The sequence below is a fragment of the Carcharhinus amblyrhynchos genome, chromosome 18, assembly GCF_965287045.1.
Source record: "Carcharhinus amblyrhynchos chromosome 18, sCarAmb.v2.hapA, whole genome shotgun sequence".
NCBI classification, from domain to species: Eukaryota; Metazoa; Chordata; class Chondrichthyes; order Carcharhiniformes; family Carcharhinidae; genus Carcharhinus; species Carcharhinus amblyrhynchos.
In genome coordinates, this window is record NC_137341.1 from 26378225 (window position 1) to 26398015 (window position 19791).

The 19791-nt window shown below is 44.0% G+C and overlaps 1 protein-coding gene across 2 annotated transcripts in view; it reads right to left on the bottom strand.

The window, feature by feature from the left end:
- llgl1 (LLGL scribble cell polarity complex component 1) overlaps window positions 1-12931 on the bottom strand; it is a 99428-nt gene extending 86497 nt beyond the window's left edge. For both annotated transcript variants that reach the window (XM_080206622.1, XM_080206621.1), the window contains exons 1-2: window positions 12560-12931; window positions 10815-10912 (exon numbers count right to left, since the gene is read on the bottom strand). In XM_080206622.1, the coding sequence (XP_080062748.1) occupies window positions 10815-10912; window positions 12560-12640 (179 nt within the window). In that variant the 5' untranslated portion in view covers window positions 12641-12931. The remainder of the gene's footprint in view (window positions 1-10814; window positions 10913-12559) is intronic.
- Between the last annotated feature and the right edge of the window lie 6860 nt (window positions 12932-19791).

Consider the following 19791-nt stretch of genomic DNA (forward strand, 5'->3'; position numbering starts at 1 on the left):
TGAGGGGCAGAAACTACCTTCCCCTCCAGAACTTGTTCAGAGCAACAGTCCTCAAATCTCAGCTCCAAAATACAGAGAATGATGATTTTTTTTAGAAAACTGCATCCATTTCAGCTCAATGTCTCATTACTTCAGCACACACTTACGTGCCACAATACTGCACATGTCATGGTTCAGTATATCCAGCAAGATCAGTAGCAGTTACAGGACTTGCATTAGAAATGGTCAGGGACAGGATGGTGCATCACCTGCTGCCCAGCATCTTAAGTGCACAATAAGTTACTGTCACTGTACTCCCATCACATCTACATCATTGCGTTTGAATGGCCAGTGCACAAGCAATGGAAACATTGCCAGACTGGCTGCAGTTCAGATGCCCCATTTAGGAGATATTCATCAAGTCACATATATCTAGGCAATGTGATTTATTCTGCACACATATCCATGTATTCCAGACTGGAGTCAGTCAAGAGGGTTGACCAAGTGTTTAAAAAGTGCACTTTAACTTGGTTACTCAGCAGGGCGAATACTGATTATTGAACTCTTACTGCTCTATACATCTAGAGGCACAATACCTAACAGTAGGCAAAGATCATCTACAATAGCTGACTTTTGCAATAGTAACAATGTTCATTAAGAATCAAGTTTATTTTGGGAATAGGTGAGCATTCCCACACCAGAAAGAGCTGGAGTCACAAGTGACTGAATCCATTTGCTACAAGCTATTCCCATCTGTTGATAATTAAAACTTCTTCATTCAGCTGTTTGGGAAAGTTTGGACTAACTTCAGAAAAGCAATCTTTATTCTTTCACTGAAATATTATTCCAGACTCAGGCAGAAAAATTTAAAATCCTCAGAATTATGGGAAGTTTGTCTTATTATGGTTGCTCCCTTTCCAAAGTATGAATGGCAAATGTAGTCCCAATACTCAAAAGCAGTAAAGATGGTGACATCAAACAGCCTAACATGAAGGGAATGTGTCATTTGGCCATTTTACAGGGTGCCAGAAAAAAAAGAGCATTTAAAGAACCAAATTCCTCAAAGCAGTTTGCATTATTTTACTCACAATAGCTCATCTTAATATTTGGAATCAACATTGTTAGCTGATAAAAATTCAGCTTCTGGTTTGAAGGGAACAGGTTTGCTTAAAAGCTTCAAACTAATGAGGAAAGTAAACAATCTGCAAGGTGCACGAGATTGAAGATAAAAAAGGACTTGCTGTTTGGCATCTTCCTTGTTGATGAGACAAGAAAGAAAATGGAAGAAAGCTGCAAGTTGATTGTCAGCATCTGTAAGGAACAAAATGGTTAATGCTTCAGGTCAATAACTCTTTGGTTCTGATGAAGGCTAAATAAGGTGAAACAGTAACTGCTTTTATTTCTCTGCAGATGGTGCTCTGCTGTTGTAAGCTTCTATTTGTTTGGGGATACCAGAGGAGGAAAGGATAACGTCATTCAACAAACAATACCCCCAGAATAAAAAGTTTAAATGGTAGACATTTGCTTCTTACCAGAAATCATAAGCTGCCTGTAGAGCATCCTATAAATCCGCATGCATATACAAAATCTCCTCAATAACTACAGCCAGGGCCCTGTGGCACAGTATTTCTCAATACATCCACTTTTTATTGTTACATGCCTGAACATCACAGCTCAAACTACCCCCCAAATCAGGCAACTCATTACTGACCAACACAAAAAGGATAAAACATTATTCCCAGTAGAGACCTTAGGAAACCATACAAGACAATCACCAACAAGGAATTCAGAAACAAAATGAAGGACAGTAACATGAATGTAAACTTGGAGAGGTTGAGTTGGTTGGCATTGATGCATATGAGAAGCTAGATAAATACAGGAATAAAGGACTATGCTGACAGATAAAGCAAGCTAATGTAGGGCACAAATAAGAGTCTAGACATGTTAGAGGAACTCATCTCAAAATTAGGTGTTCAGCAACTTGTTCAAATCCGTTCCCCCATTTCTCAACAAATTTGCTTGTTACCGTCATTTGCCTGACCATCACAACTCGAAGCTTCTCATGAATCAGGCAATTCACCATCCTGACTTGGAAATATATTGCAGTTCCTTCACTCTTCTTGGGTCAAAATCTGGAAACTTCCTCCCCAACAGCTACACCACAGAGACTATTGTGTTCAAGAAGGCAGTTCATCATCACCACCTTAGAGGTTAATTAGAGGTGGGTGATAAAAGCTGGTCTATCCAGCGACACCCAATCCCACAAGTAAAGAAAACCATGCCTGCAAAGTACAGGACTGACATATGACAATTTTATCATCCAACTTCCCAGATACCAGGTGAGGTCAGAGTGACAACCCTTGACATCAAAGCAGCATTTGACCAATCGTGGCATCAAGTAGTTCTAGCAAATTTGGAGTCAATGTGAATCAGGGGAAACGCTTCATTGGTTGGAGTCAAAGTTCCTAGCACAAAGGCAGATTGTTGGAGGTCAATCATCTCAGCTCCAGACATCACTACAGGAATTCCTCAGGCCAATGTCCTAAGCCCAACCATATTCAGTTATTTCATCAATGACCTTCGTTCCATCATAAGATCAGAAGCAGGGATGTTCGCTGATGACTGCATAACATTCCACACCATTCACAATCTCCCACATACTGAAGCAGTCTGTGTCCAAATGCAACAAGACCTGCACAATGTTCAGGCTTGGGCTGACAAGTAGCAAGTAACATATGCATCACACAATAGCCAACGATCATTTCCCACAAGCAAAAAAATCCAACCACTGCTCCTTGACATTCAATAGCATTACCATCACCTCAACATCTGACTCCCCAGAGCCGGTCCGCAATTTAAAACACAAGTCAGGGCTGTGATGGAATCTTTGCAGCTCCAACAACACTGAAGAAGATTGACACTATCAGGACAAAGCTGACTGTTTGATTGGCACCCCTTCCACAAACATTCACTCCAATGCACAGTAACAGAACTGTACCATCTACAAGATTAATTGTTCCTTAGACAGCACCTTGCAAACCCACAACCAATACCATCTTGGACAAGGGCAGCAGATATAATGGAACACCACCCAGAAGTTCCCCTCCCAGTCACTCTTAACCTTGGCTTGGAAATAGATCACCATTCCTCCAGCATCACCGAATCAAAATCCTGGAACGCCCTCCCTAATAGCACTGTGGATATACCTACCTCACACGAACTGCGATGGCCCGAGAGGGCAGCTCAGTGCCATTCTCTCAAGGGCAATCAATGCTGGCCTAGCCAGTAAAACCCACATTCCTCAAACGAATTTCTAAAAAATTTAGATCAGCCAAAATTTTTCAGCTCGTTGACCGCAAAAAAAAAGCATCTTTCCTCACTTCTGTGCAGAGGACACAGGATACCTTACTGACAATCAAGTCATCAGTTACTTGAATGCCACTGCTGCAATAACACATGTAAAAATTGCCAGACCAAATTTTTAGACAATATGCAAGAGGTTGACTTAGATAGATGTAGAAACTCACCCTCTCCCATATCCTGTTACCTGTTAGATGTATCAGCTACACAGTTGCTAGGTCAGGGCCTACACTCATCAGGACCATCCCCAAAATTAATTCAAAAGGAGCCAAAATGTTACCCTGCACAGGCACGAGAAGCTTAACAGCCACCTTTGAATAAGTAGGTCTGCATAAGGGCGGTGTGCAATAAGTAGGAATTTGGATTCTTTTGGTTAGAAGTCAAGGGTCAACATTGTCATGAGTTCAATATGACTGGAATAAATATTACTATTTGTGTGATACCCTGAGGAATTTGCCGTATTTTAACATTTCCACTTGGTGATACTGGTTGACCTGCAGGGAGGAGCAGTTTCACAAAAGGTCAATCCTGTCCTGCCCTCCCAGTTTTCCTTGCATACGCCCTCTCACTGCCATGTTTCTCAGGGGGTAGATGACTTACATTTGATGGCCTACATTTCTGACTCAGAACACCAAGACTGATAGCAGCTAGATAGCAGCAAAGCACTAATACTGTGAAAGTCAGCTAACTCCATGGTCGACGTTCCTTATTAATTCCTTCTGCAGCCTATTGTCAAACTGACTGCATCGTCACTCACTGGTTTTTTGGCAGATACCATTGCAACTGCTTCAAAGAGGCCTTTCTTCAGAGACAGCGCTACAGAGAGCTCCCCCCCCAACTCTCGTTACAAAGAAATACATCCTAACAAAATAGTCTGATCTTGAGCTGCATTAACTAAACACATGAATCGATTCTCCCCACACAATTTTTGGAGAGCACAAATTCACAAGTTACCTAATTTCACACCTAGTTCAGGAAGTTGGGTGTCAGGCAACACAAAGCCAAAAGCATTTTGGCTCCTGTTTTAGTAAAATTTGAGAAAAGGCTTAAAGAAATACGTCAGAAGTGTGTTGCTCTATTACAAGAGGGTAAAGATTTTATTCCATCTTCTTTCATACATTAGCTCAAACAGCAATGTGCTCATCATGAAGAGTCCCATTTTGCCCAGTCCCAAGAGAGTTTGAAAAGATACCAAAGAGAGTGGCAATCATTCATGAAATCATACCAGAGAAAGACCCAAGCTTTGGAATTTCCTCACCTGCTGCTCTATACAAGACAGCAGTCCCTCTGTACATTAGTGTTGCTCCCACTCTGCTGCAAACAATTTAAAAAAATGCACTCATTTGTATTTTAGGAGCTGCAAAGATTTAAGGCATTGGCTAGACATTTCTCTGCGCAGGATCTGCTGGTTTGTCACTTTTCACATCAATAGCTTTCATAGGAATAAAGAGAAATTAAAGGTAACTGCTTCAGTGTAAAACTATTTTCTGGAATTTTTTGGAGAACGTTATCTAGAATAATGCATGTAGTTCAGGCAGTTAATAGGAGAGATGACAAAAAATATCAGTTCATTTACTCTTGTCCACGGAGATGGCTTATGGACATCAACATCAGAAATAAAAATACAAGGGCCAGGAATGTGACCTCTTTTGAAAGGAGGCCATTATTTTGCCATTAAATGGGAAAACCAATACTATTGTATTTGGTCTCTGTTCCTACACATCAACTCCATTCTTGGCAATTGTCTGACAATGAACCAGAATGTTGACAACACTGGTGTCATATTTAACAGACAAATCTTCCAACCACATTCATGCCTTTACTAATGCCATCTAGTTCCATCTTCTTATCACTTGATTTCATCCTCAGCTCATTTGTTGCCAAAACCTTCATTCATGACCTCGAGGCTTGATTATTCCTGGCCAACTTCCCATTTTACACCCTCCGCAAACTTGAGCTCAGCCAAAAGAAACTTTGCTGCCCACGTAGTTTAGCTCCCAATAAAGCAATGCCTCAAATGTTCATATCCTTGTATGACCTCACCCTCAAATTCTTGTCCTTTGTGCATCCCTAATTTTAAAATCACACCACCACTGGCAGCTGGATCTTCAATCACCAAGCCCTGGAATTCCCAGTGTAAACTCTACACCTCTCCAAATTGCTTTCTCCTCCATTAACATACTATAAAATAATCTCCTAAAAGTCACAAAAGATCATTAACAGATCGCCCCATGGATTTCATGGCATATGAGCTCCCTTAGAGTGAGCGGAAGCTTACTCAATAGGAAGCAGTCAGCAGGGGCTTTTAAGCTTGTAACTTTTCCTGGACTGGTTTAGGTGGTCCCAAATGAAGACTACCTGACTGCAAACTACAATAAAAATTGTTGGTGATGGGAAACTGGTATTTGCCTGGTTTACTACATTAACGATGAGGGTGGAGCCATTCTTTGGATGTCCCAAATAATTGTTCAGCTTCCAGGACAATGTCCAAAATTAATGGAACTACATGCTGGCTAGGAATTATGTCTGGCAGCCCAATCCGAATGCCACAAACTTAGTGAAACAATGTGACCTGGGCCCAGAATTTCAAAAACTCCCACCCCCAGTTCATGGGAGTGACCATGGGTGCATGTGGACTTTGCACACCCCTTTATGAGTTCTATGTTTTTAATCATGGTGGGCGCAGACTCCAAGTGGTTGGAGGTGCACCACATGGGCTCTGACCAACAAAACGTCAGCACACAAGGAATACCAGAAGTGCTGGTTTCTGATAGCAGCACTTTACTAGCTCAGCTTTCCAGATCTTCACGCTCTCCAATTGATACTTCTGGACTGCACCTCATCACCTGCCATCAAATAGGGTGGCAGAATGGGTGGTTCAAACCTTCAAAGATGATAAAAAAACAACCGACGGTCTAATTGGAGACTAAACTGGCACAATATTTGTTCGATTACACAACCACACTGCATGCAACAACAGGTGCTGCTCCAGTAGAACTGTTAATGGGACAATGGCTTTGTATCAAATTGAGCCATTTATTCCCATGCTTGGCAAGGAGGGTGAAATCCCAACAGGACAACAAAAAAACTATGATTCTACAAGGACAGAAAGAACTTCTGCAATGGGTGATCTCATTCATGTAAGAAACTTCAGAGATGGTCCAAGATGGGGGTCTCTGGGATAATCATGGATAAAACAAGCCAATATCTTACAAAGTCAAAGTTCAGGGTAAAGTCCTAAGAAGCACTTGGACCATCTCAGAACGTTGGATTCCCTGCCTGAGCCGCTCCCCACACGAACTGTGGTGATGGCCACTGCCAGCTCTCAGCTCAGAACTGTCCCCACCAGATCATGAAGATATGGACTCGGAGATGAGGTTGAGGAAGCAGTCCTCTGGGGTAAAGTGGAATCTGAGAAGAAAGTCACATCTGCTCCCTCTGAAAAAGAAGGCACCCTCTTCAATTTACACCACGTGACTAAGCCCCACCTCAAACAGACCTCCAACCAAGCACTAAATGATAGAAATGACTTCCTCACAGTAAAGGGTGCTGGGACAGAGTTTTTTTTTGGGGTGGGAGATAAAGGTTATGAAAACCACAAGGGATCATCAATAGATCTCCCTGTGGGCTTCATGGAGATAAGCTGCCTTGTTGAACAACCAGGGGCTCACCCAATGGAAAGCAGTCAGCACGGGTTCTTAAGCCAGTAACTTCACCCACAGTGGAGTTGTAGGTCCTGAGGTGAAGGCTACTTGACTGTAAGCCACAGGTACAGCCTTTCCTCTGGTGCATGATAAAGGGTGTTGGCCAAACTACTACAGGTGTTTGATAATGCTCGTGGAGAATCTTTTATTTCAGTGAAGGAGATATATAAACTCAAGTTAGTGTTGCTCCTTCCCATCTTAGGCAAACCATCCAAGCTATTGCCCTCCCCACATTGGGCACCATCCATGCCTAGGCCTCTTTCCAAGCGTTAACTCTCTAGAAAATTATTTAGATTAGGCACTGTTCAAGGCTGAGGGCACTACTTCCTACCATTCCCCACCAGGCAGGCTTTGGATTTCACTTTGATTTCAGCTGAAGGTGCATAAAAGCAGCCCAGGCTATCCAACATCTCAAAAGGAAGAATGGCTTGTATCTGGAACACAATGCTTCAGCACTAGGCAGGAGGTTGTCAACTACAATCACTGGCCCACTAAAATTGCAATCTTGTCCAGGGGTTGTAATTCTTCTCCTAGCACCTGCTTTGATTAACCCTGGAAACAAAAAAAAAACAAAAATCAGGCCAGTTACAAACAAAGATCTTGATTGGCAGTGCATTCATCCTACTTAGACACTCTAGCTCCCTACAAAAGAACATGGTTTTGCTATGTCTTAGTTGGGTGTAATAAATAATACTGCAGATGAGTTATCAGTAAGTTAAGCAATCATGCAATCCACGAGATTCTGCAACCTATATGTAATGGAAAGCAAAAATAACACGTATGCAATAAAATCAACCCAGCTACAATCAGACAGATGTCCAACCTTACAATGTGGCCTGGTTGGCACACTTATGCATTAAAACCCACAAGGCTGTTTTGGGTGGCGGGTGAGAATGGAGAACCATGGATGGAAATCCACACGAACCTTATACAACTGGCATCTGAAATACCCAATAAGTGTAAATTGTTAGGCGAAGAATGGAAATTGGTTCCAAGAAACAAATTGTCACAAAAAAATGCTCCAGGGACCAAGATTGCTGAGGTCAGAAACAGGCAGTAGATTGAAGGCTCGGACAAAACAGAAAGACTGGACTCTTTTGAAGTCACTAAGTACATCCTTTGTCCATTGGACATAACTGGTGTGTTGCACTGCACTTCTGAGTCATGCTTTAACGCTGCTCATCACAATACCCAAACACAAGCATTTGATGAACAAAGGGACCCTTCTTTGGACTGCTGCATCGATAGTCACGCTGTTCTTAAACCACCATACGTTAAATAACTTCTCCTTGTGGCAACCTGCATTTAAAAGTCTCCACAGCCAGGATATAATCACATTGGTGCTGAATTGAAGTGTCACTTCCATTTTGCAATCAATATCACCATTAAGCACTCTTGCACTCAGGGTAACTATTTGTTCACAGGATGCGGGTGCCACTGTTGTGGCCAGTTATTGCCCTCAAGATGTCAGCGATGAGTCACCTTTTGAAACTGCTGCAAAATGGGTGAATTATATTGTTTCATACTGTTTTACTGTGGCTTGCTAAGCAACTTCAGAAAGCAGTTGAGAGAGAGAGAGAGAGAGATGTTGACAAACAACATGTAGTTATCATAGTGCAGAGGTTACCAGATTAACAAACAGGATCTAAATTGCATACAATATTGCTGAAAGAGGTCAATACTTTGAATACACATTTTGGAATTCTAAAAAATTTCTTTTACATTTCACAGCAACCTTCAAATAATGCCATCTGCATTATGTAGTGGACTGCTAAAATGTCTGCAGTAGAAGGTACAAACATTTACCACATTAAGAGGAACCTTCATTATAGTCTACAGCCCTAGTTATCCACTTCAAGACACAGGACTACTGGCATGGGAAGTCACAAAGGGATCTTTCCCTACCCAATAGTTTCTACTACACAGAGACAAGACGCATTTATTTCACCAACCTGATTTGTTCATTTATTTGTTCTCTGGGTGCTGCTGGCATTGGCATGGCTGCATTAATCATCCAAAAACAGTCTAGAGTGGGTACTGGCAGGTTTATCTTCTTTGGATGTTGTGCTGAAGCAACCAAGTTTAATGTGCTTGCTGCTCCAAATACTGCACGTTTCATGGGTCTATTCAAATTGCAGCAATGCTGACAATAGGATTTCAGAAGTGCAATGGTGTGTGTGAAATGCCAATACATCTACTTGAACATTACAATTCAATTGTGTCTTCCTCGCTTGGATTGTGCCTGAAGGTAGTATTCCATGCCTGGAACTAAGGTTGTACTCAGAGGCATTTGTCTGAACATTCGTCATCCATTGAGTACACATTGCTATTTTGCCTTTTCAGAGTAACTACCTTCCCCTTCAATAACCTCACGGCAGATAAAATAAGCCAATAATTTAGCTAAATAAACAATGTTTTAGGAGAAAGATTCATTAAACTGTCTCCAACATTTGCAGTAACTTCCACTTATACAGGATGTTTATGATTTGACTGCATCATCAGTAAAACATCTGCAAGAGCAGTGAACACATTAATCACAATACGGAAACAGGCAATGCACATGCAGCAACCTCAACTATTAGAATGCACACCACAGATATTTCAGTTCATTCAGTCAGTCCACCAACAAGACTATCCATGCACAAACACTCGTGCAGCCAGACCAGAAATTGGGCTGGACAATCCCAGGGAATTATATTATTTTCCATTCATCCCTTTTAACTTCCTACCTCCCGTTTTAAACATGGACAGGCATTTACAAGCTTGCTGTGCTTTGTTGGCGACTGTGGCAATGACTGAAGTGTGGCTGGCCACCTGCTCAAGATGCTTTCCAGATCACATTTGCTACCAACAGCCATCAGGGAGTGCACACTACTTCTCTGCTGCTATGGGATAGCAGCCTGAGGCTATGCTCTCCCCAATCACCAAGTGCATTTATATTCTTTCAATGGCCACAAACTCACCAAGTATTTTGCCACAGCCAGAATACTCTCCCCTGATGTGACAGTTTGTACCATCAACATATAGTCTACATCAGCGGTTTCCAAACTCCGATCCAGATGTGGCCCGTAGTTTGGAGATCCCCGGTCTACGTCAACAAAAAGCAAGCAGCAGTCAACTCTCGCACGAAGCTGTATGAACCAGTCATGCAGTTTGGTATCCGCTGCAACAAGATTCCTGCATTAACTGGATGCCAGAACTGAAAACTCTGCCATTTCTTCAACATTTTAGAAGGGAAAAAACACACAAGATGCAACAAGGGATCCCCCAATCAGTTTTACTTGTTATCAAATGAATGCAAAACAATGTGAAAATCTAGAAATACGTTTATGTTACAAAGTACTAAGAACTAGGAGCAGAGTCTAATTACACATGGCTCCTCAACTGCTGATGACAAGAGCAAAGTCTTTTCAGAAAGGTGAGCTTTCAAAGTACATGCCAAATTCCAATCTCATCTGTTGAGAAAGCAGTGTTTTTTGCTTTTTAAAATCTTTTAGTTTGCAACCAAGCACAACCAAAAATAAAATGACAATAAAACCCTAAGGGTTATTTCCAAATTCCCTATTCAACCGTTTCCCACAAGATAAGGACTGCTGTCATGGTAACAGAGTCAGATCAACACATGTGCACCCCAGTTGATTCATTAGCCTGGCTGACAAAACTTACTGTAATTCCAGTCTGCTGTTTAATGAAGGACTTCAACAAGTGTTAACGCTTACCTTTGTGCGATCAATGTCAAAAAGAAGTGTTTTTTCTAAAACAAAAGGATACATTTTCACTGCTCCTGTTTTGGTTGCAATGGCCATGAGCTGTAGTTTTGGATCATGTGCCAAAGAGCTGGGCTGATTTGGAAAACCATGTTCCACTGTCTGCAAAGAAGGGAAAATCTATTTACAATTTGCCCAACATGAGGCTGATACCAGAGATGAGGGGGTTAGACTATGAACAGAGACTAAATAGACTGGGTCTGCACTCGTTGGAGTTCACAAGGATGAGGGGGGATCTTATAGAGATGTATAAGATAATGAAAGGGATGGATAGAGTAGAGGTAGAGAAATTCTTCCTGCTCAGAAAGGACAGTGGACTAGAGGGCACAGCCTCAAGATAAAGGGCTGGGGGGGGGGGGGGGGGGGGGCAGTTTAGAACAGAGTTGAGGAGCAACTTCTTCACTCAAAGGGTGGTGAATCTCTGGAATTCTCTGCCCGTTGAAGTGGTGGAGGCTACCTCGCTAAATATATTTAAGTCATGGGTAAATAGGTTTTTGACAGACAAGGGAATTAAGGGTTATGGGGAGAAAGCAGGAAAGTGGAACTGAGCCACTTCAGATCAGCCATGATCTTATTGAATGGCGGGGCAGGCTCGAAGGCCTACTCCTGCTCCTATTTCTTATGTTCTTATTAGAGAAGTCTTAAGGTAATTTGTACTTACATAGCACCCTTATGTAAAGCGCTCACAAAGAGCTTCACAGGAACGTAATCAAACAAAATATGACACTGAACAACTAAGGAAACATTTGCTAGAAATGAAATAGGCTTTCCAGTCAGTTATAGCCAGTTATCAGAGTACAAAGCATAGTGTAACATGACAGGCAACTTATCAAGCCTTGAAATCAACACTGCTCTAAAATCAGCCATAAAACCATAGACTGAAGTCAGAAGAGCATTGGATGATGAACAGGTCAGCAAGGATAGCTACACTATTGAAGAACAATGTTTTTCTTTAAATTAGTTGACTAGGCAAGAACTCCCATCTATAATTGCCTTTAAGAAGACAGTGGTGAGCTGCCTTCTTGAGTACAAGTGAATGGCTTCCAAGATCATTTCAGTTAAGGATAAAGTGATGTGACTTTAGATACAGAAGTCTACCTCCATAAAGTGTGCAAGATGGATTTTTATAATAACTGGTAGCTTCAGGGCCATCATTTATTCCAGATTTGTTTAATTGAATTTAAATTTCTCAGCTGCCACAGTGAGATCTGAACGTACATCTTCAGGTCACTAGTTCCAGATTACTATTAGTCATAGTCACAACTGATAATAAAGGAAAAAGGAGCCTTCACTAGAAAAATTAAACTTCAATCTCACCTCCCCTGCCAAACCGTCCCCTCCTCCTCAATCTCACCTCCCCCCCCCCCAAACCATCTCCTCCTCCTCAATCTCACCTCCCCCCCCCAAACCGTCTCCTCCTCCTCAATCTCACCTCCCCCCCCAAACCGTCCCCTCCTCCTCAATCTCACCTCCCCCCCCAAACCGTCTCCTCCTCCTCAATCTCACCTCCCCCCCCCACAAACCGTCCCCTCCTCCTCAATCTCACCTCCCCCCCACAAACCGTCCCCTCCTCCTCAATCTCACCTCCCCCCCACAAACCGTCCCCTCCTCCTCAATCTCACCTCCCCCCCCACAAACCGTCCCCTCCTCCTCAATCTCACCTCCCCCCCCACAAACCGTCCCCTCCTCCTCAATCTCACCTCCCCCCCCAAACCGTCCCCTCCTCCTCCTCACCTCCCCCTCCCCCACCTTATTGAAGGCAAACAGCTCCAGTTTGACTTTCTCCCGCTGCGGGTCGTTGCCCGGCCGGCGGAACCGAAACTTCATCATTGTTCCTGGCGGCGGCTCCCCGGGGCTCGGCGGGCCGGGCTCTGGTTGCTGAATCCCGGGGCTCGGGCTCTCGGCTCCCCCGAACTCTAGGTGCTGAACCCCGGGGCTCGGGCTGCGGGCTCCCCCGGGCTCTGGGTGCTGAATCCCGGGGCTCGGGCTCTCCAGGCTCTGGGTGCTGGGACTCGGCTGCCCCGGGCTCTGGGTGCCGGAGCTCAGGCTCGGGGTGCTGAATCCCGGGGCTCAGACTCTCCACGCTCCGACTTCTCCTCAGGATTTTTTCGCTCGGGTAGCCGCTTCTGATCCTTTTGTGGCGGCTCCGATCCGTTAGCCCCGCCTCTACAGAAGCGCACCGCCCATTGGCTCCGTTGACATGATTGACAGAATAAATCACTGGTCTATCCAATCAGCGACCGAGTCTTGTGGGCGCCCAATAGCCAATCGTATGGCGCCTAGTAGGCGGGACGTCCGGCGAAGATACGTGCTGGGAAATGTAGTTTACACAGGGTCATTCAGCCCATCAGCTTCCTGCTGGTGCACTGGAGCCTTGTCCCAGTCCTTCTCAACTCATAGCATCTTCAGTAAATGGATCATTTAAATCCCAAATATTAACTCTGTTTCTCTCTCCAAAGCTGCTACCTGACCTGCTGAGTTTATCCAGCATTTTCTGTTTTTATTTCCTATTACTTTCTCCCTCAGGCACTTTATCTAGCTTTCTCTTCAACTCATCTCTACTATTCTTTTTGAATTGAGATTCACAGTGTCACTATCCCACTCTGTGGGTAAAAACTTTCTCCTGAATTCCCTATCAGATTTATTGGTGACTATCATATATATGACCCCATCAAGTCCTATCCTAATCTTGAAGACCTAGAACAAGTCTTAACAAGAAGTGGAACATTCTCCTTTATAGAGAAAACTAACTCATCTTGTTCAGTCTTTCCTGATAAGGATCACCTCTCAGGTTCGGGTATTATTCTGGTAATTCTTCTCTGCACCTTCTCCACTCCCTCAATATCATTTTTATAGTGTGCAAACCAAAACAATAAACAGTATTCCGAGTGTGGTCTGAGCAAGGTTTGATTTGATTCTGATTTGATTTATTATTGTCATATATATTAACATACAGTGAAAAGTATTGTTTCTTGCATGCTATACAGACAAAATATACTGTTCATAGAGAAGGAAATGAAAAAATGCAGAATGTAGTATTACAGTCATAGCTAGAGTGTAGAGAAATATCAACTTCATGCAAGGTAAGTCCATTCAAAAGCAGGAAGAAGCTTGAGTCGGTACATGACCTCAGACTTTTGTGTCTTTTCTCCGAGGGAAGAATGTGGAAGAGAGAATGTGTGTCGTGCCTGGGGTCCTTAATTATGCTGGCTGCTTTGCTGAGGCAGCAGGAAGTGCAGACAGAGTCAATGGATGGGAGGCTGGTTTGTGTGATGGATTGGGCTACATTCATGATCTTTTGTAGTTCGTTGCGGTCTTGGGCAGAGCAGGAGCCATACCAAGCTGTGATGCAACCAGAAAGAATGTTTCTATGGTGCATCTGTAAAAGTTGGCGAGAGTCATGCAAATTTCCTTAGTCTTGTGAGAAAATAGAGGCATTGGTGGGCTTTCTTAATTATAGTGTCGGCATGGGGGACCAGGACAGGTTGCTGGTGATCTGGACGCCTAAAAACTTGAAGCTCTCGACCTTTTCTACTTCGTCCCTGTTGATGTAGACAGGGGCATGTTCTCCTTTATGCTTCCTGCAGTTGATGACAATCTCCTTCATTTTGTTGACATTGTGGGGGAGATTATTGTTGCTACACCAGTTCACCAGATTCTCTATCTCATTCCTGTCCTTTGTCTTGACATTGTTTGAGATCCGACCCACTATGATGGTTTTGTCAGCAAACTTGAAGATCTATTTGGAGGGAATTTGGCCACACAGTTATAGATGTATAAGGAGTATATTAGTGGGCTGCGAACACAGCTTTGTGGGGCACTGGTGTTGAGGATGATTGCTGAGGTGGTGTTGTTGCCTATCCTTACTGATTGTGGTCTGTAAGATAGGAAGTTCTGGATCCAGTCACAGAGGGAAGTGCCGATGCCCCGGCCACAGAGTTTGGAGATGAGTTTTGTGGGAATCATAGTGTTGAAGGCTGAGCTGTAGTCAATAAATAGGAGTCTGACATAAGTGTCCTTGCTATCTAGATAGGTTCTGTATAAGATTAGCATAATTTCATAATTTCTTTACTTTTCTATCCCTCCAGAAATGAACTCCAGTGCTCTTTATCTTTTTCTTGGCTTCATTCACCAGTGTCACTACCACCACCTTTAATGATTTGAATTTCTGTACCCCAAATCCCTGCTCTTATATCCCAAGTAGATACTTACTTTCCAAAGGAATACATGACCTCCATATTGTATCTACCACAATGTACCACACCTGACTTCCCCATAATGAAGCTCATTTTCCATTTACACACCCATTTGTTCAATTTAATACATTCCTGTATTTTGCTGCAGTCCTCTAATTTGGTGTTTGTTGTGAAGTTGGGTTGAGTAATTGTAGATTGGGAGGTAGGAAGTTAGAATTTGCTGTTTGTAAAATGCAAGGGGTATAGCATTACATGGCTGTGTTGAAAGGTGGTGCTTTTTCTGTGCTTAGAGGTTTAAAAATGCAAATACATAGAGATCCCAAACTGAAACATTTGTGTCAAAAGGCCAAGCAGCAGTTTTACCAAGACAGCAGGTTTTTGAATTTTTTGAATTTAGCCAATCAATTTGAGTCAGGCACTTAGATACCAAAAACCTATTAAATTTAAATCTGATGGTTTTGACAACCTAGGACTAATCCTATTGTGGAAAATATTGATATGTCATCACGGGTATAAAAGAAGGAGGCAGTGGGACAAAGAGAATAGAGCAACTGCCACCTGCTAGAGCTAACAGCTCTCAACTCTCTCTCTCTTGAGAAATAGTTGAAGCTATGAGAACCAGCTATTCTCTCTCTCACGAGAGAGAGATAGAGAGAGAGGGAATCGCTGGTTCTCATAGCTTCATCTACATCTTAGAGAAACCATCATCTAGATAACAAAGGTATCGAAGAAGAAAGATGTTCCAGACAGAAGAATGAACAGAGAAGGCCTAGAATATTCAGGAAGATATAAAACCTGGTTGTAATTTAGAGACTGACTAAATTCTATTCTATTAATGAGTGCAAATTGTATTTATTTGAACAGCATACCATTAGAATCTTGTTTCACTCAGGAATAGTTGATAGAACAGATTTATTCGGTTTGTTAATAGCTTAGTTAATTTGCTCACTGTTAGTTAGATAAATAAATTGTTATGTGTTGTTTTTAGAGAGAGCATCAGGGATTTATTTTTATTTTACCACTAGAAGTTGCTGAAGAGCAGGTCGCACCACTTCACACACACTTTTTACAGAATATAGGGCAAGATACTCCTCTTTGGGTGTTTGGGTGTTAGTTCTCAGAGGGGAGATCCACCTCTGCTTTATAACAGTGTTGTCTGAAAATATTGAAATTGTGGGGGCGATTCTCCCAAAAGTGCTGAATTGGTAGAAAACTGATCGAGATCACGACTATTTTTTCAATGCAACTTTATATCTGAATCTCCCTCTTCTGTGCGCTGGAGAGGTCACAATTGCAAATCTCATTAAAAACCTAGGGGACAGGGCCTCTTCACGTCAGAGTCTGACAGGTCTGGAACTCTGCGCATGCAGAACACTGGCCAGCCCGGGACCTGCACAGTTCTGCCCCTCCAGCACCCCCCTCCCCCGACAGTCTGATCGCAGCCCCCACAATAATTCCTGGGCCAGCTCAAAAACAGCACCCCCCTCACCCCGGAGCATCCCAATATCCAGCCCAAGGCCCCCCAGCAGTGGTGATTCTCCCACCCCTCCCATCGCCTTGGCAGACCCCTCCCCAGCTTACCCCGCCCCCACCCCACCCCCCCCTCAGGGTCAGACCCCACCAGAGGCAGCCCCCCCACCGGAAGACCACCCTCCCACCCAGCCTGTCCCAGTCGCTTTCTCCCTCCAGCTCAGACCAATCCTAAAGCAGAGTGGCAGTGGGACCCCCTCACACCCCCAATTGCCCCTAGGCCTCACCCACAATAGCCCCTCCAGCATTATCCCATGCCTGATGGGCAGCGCCAAGGTGCCCCCTGGGCATGGGCACTTTGCCCTTTGGGCAGTGCTGGGGGGTAGAGGCTGGCACTGCCAGGGTGCCCATGCCCGGGGGCACCACCTCCTGCCACCTGGCCTCAGGGAGCCCGATTGCCCCCGCCCCCCACTTCTTTCCAGCAGGATCACCCGCCAATTCCCTGAATGTGGGAAGCTACACTAAACCCCGCTGGAATGAAGTACTCCTGACAGGGTGGGAGATGCTATCGGGCTCAGCACGTTCCGTGCCGGACCCAATAATCACATGCAAAATATATTTAAAATTCATTAAAAAAAGATTCAAATGACTTACCTCTCTTCCCGTCAGTTTCCAGTGCAGTGCCGACTGTGACTGTTCTCTGGCTCTGGGAGATGCACATGCATTCCTGGTGCACGTGTGAATCCCACAAAATGGCCAACACATGATTCTTCAGACTGTACCTGCCATAAAAGTTGCAGGTTGCAATGGGAGAATAATGCCCTGTATTTCTGCTTACAGGCATTATGTAAATGCAAATTGCCTTAATTTTTAAATAAACTTTGAAAATAAATATTGACTCAATTCATGCCTTAGATTGCTAACCATGGGCCCTCCACTGAACCCAAATACAGTACAGGGTTCTGTTACTACTCCATAGACATAAGCCCATCGATAACTGCTGAATCAGAAAGTCTGCAGCTAACTCTTCCAATTTCCTGCCCTCTCTACTTAAGGCAACCATGCTGTGAATTTTCTCATTCATACTGGCAGTTTGACAGTAGTACCTTGCTCAACTGGCCACTCAAGTGCGACTGTACACAGTTGTGTTGTTTGATTGTGCCAGCTTTCTCTCTAGTTCTATATGAGTGTCATTTACACAAGTTGCTAACCTGTCCTCCCTCTGTTCTGTTGATGACCTGCTGTATGTTTTAAGCCTGTTCGTTTCTACCTGAATATTGAATTTTTTTTTATCCCCATCCCTGGATGGCTGTTTTCCAGCCAATGACCCACTTGGACCTCAGCCAGCACTGATCTCACCGCAAATTGTGGTTTCAGATTATCTCAAGAGTGGCAGGCTGTTGGCAAATGGAGCGATGACTGGTTCGCAACGCAGACTGATTTGCCATAATCGTTGATAATCCCTGGATTATCCAGGGTACTCACTGGTACACGTTGCTTGTATGAACTATAGAAGCATTTAGCACACAAACCCACTGAGGGAATTCTGATGAAAGGTTATAGAAGTGAAACATAAAGTCTGTTTCTCTCTTCAGAGATGTTTGGCCTGCATTTTATCACAAAAAGTAAATGCAACAAGAATTGGAAATCTGAGTAAATTAGAGAATAGTGGTGGTGTGTTACAGATCACTCAAGGAGGTCCAAGTTGCCATGGCAACATACATCTTTACATGCATGTTGTAGACCAGAATTTTGGATACTTTTCGCAGAGACTCCAAGTTCCTCACCAGGAATCTCTTCTGCTCCTACCGTCTGCCTTTAGCATGCGTTGGAAGTATTTACAGGTTGGTACTTGACCTGTCTGGTCACATTATGAATCCACCTTGCTTCGCCATCAGGACATGGCATAGGACTCAAGCATGGAGTTTCTGGCTCAGATGCAGGGACACTACCCACTGGACATCAAGACCCCACAGAAAATTGTACAGGAGAGGGAGCACATGAGAAATAGAGAGCCCGATTTTACTATCACATTGCGGACACGAAAACCTGGTAAAGTCGAGTGTGAGGCGAGGAGCACGATCCATGACTGTCTCCGCGGCCATTCCCCCTTTACCAATGACTGAAAATGGTGACAATCGGTTGAATGCATTGAAATGAACTCAAATTGAATTAATGGGTGGGACGCCCAACTTCACCAACACCTCCCTTTACCACTGCGTTCGCCCATCCAGATTCGGTGCAAAACAGACATGGTCCACAAAGATCCGATTCGAGCGCTCTAGTTTCTGAGAAGGTAAGGTCAGATCTTCCGGTGGCTCTCTGGCTCAGATCAGTTGTGGGGGAAGGGGGACTGGGAGAGGGAGGAGGGAGGCAGGACAGATGGGTCTCTGGGGGGGAGGGAGGCAGGTCAGATGGCTTTCTGGGGGAGGAGGGTGGGTCAGATGGCTTTCTGAGGGGAGGGAGGCAGGTCAGATCGCTCTCTGATGGGGGGAAGGAGGCAGGTCAGACCGTTCTCTGGTAGGGGAAAGGGAGGTGGGCCAGATCGTTCTCTGGTGGGGAGGCCGGGAGCAAGGGCGTCTGTTGCCACTCTGCATGCGATCAGTGGGGAGGAAGGGAGGCAGGTGGCCATGATCAGATCTGGGTGGCAGGGAGGTGGGGGAATAAGGGGGAAAGTAATGTTGTGGGAGTGGGGCAATATCTGTGGGAGCAGGGGGGAGGCATTATTCAGCCCGGGAGCAATGTGGCGGAAGAGCATTTTTCTATGCCTTTTTCTGCGCATACGCAGATGAAGGCTCTGATTGGAGCTGCAGTGTTTTGGTACATTAAGCCCCACCCAAAGGCTTCTGCAGCGCGATTCAGAATCGCTGATCTTTTTTCAGGCAGAGTGCGTATGCGGGTGTCTGAGAACGGACCTAAAAGCCGGATCTGAAACACTCCCAGATTCAAGTCTGCCCAGCACTTAGAATGAAAATGGTAAAGTCGGGCCCAGAGTGTGAAATTAGATGGAACTTTGTCACATTGGTAAGCAGGTCACAAACACTTTGAGGAACAGATTGATAATTTGGAAAGACCAAGATTAGAAGTAAAGCACAGGGGATTGCCCAGTACCCCACAGCCATCACAGAAAATTCAGTACACAGCAGAGCTAATTAGTAAAATGTACCCTTTTAACAGTAATCACCCAGGGAAAAAAATTCCTGCAAAAGCCCAGAGCTGCACTTTAGAAAGTGATTCAGAATATCTCAACACTTGCCAGTTCAAAGGAAATTCTTCTTTTGGTGGAACTGTTTAATAATTCCACTTACTTGGCTC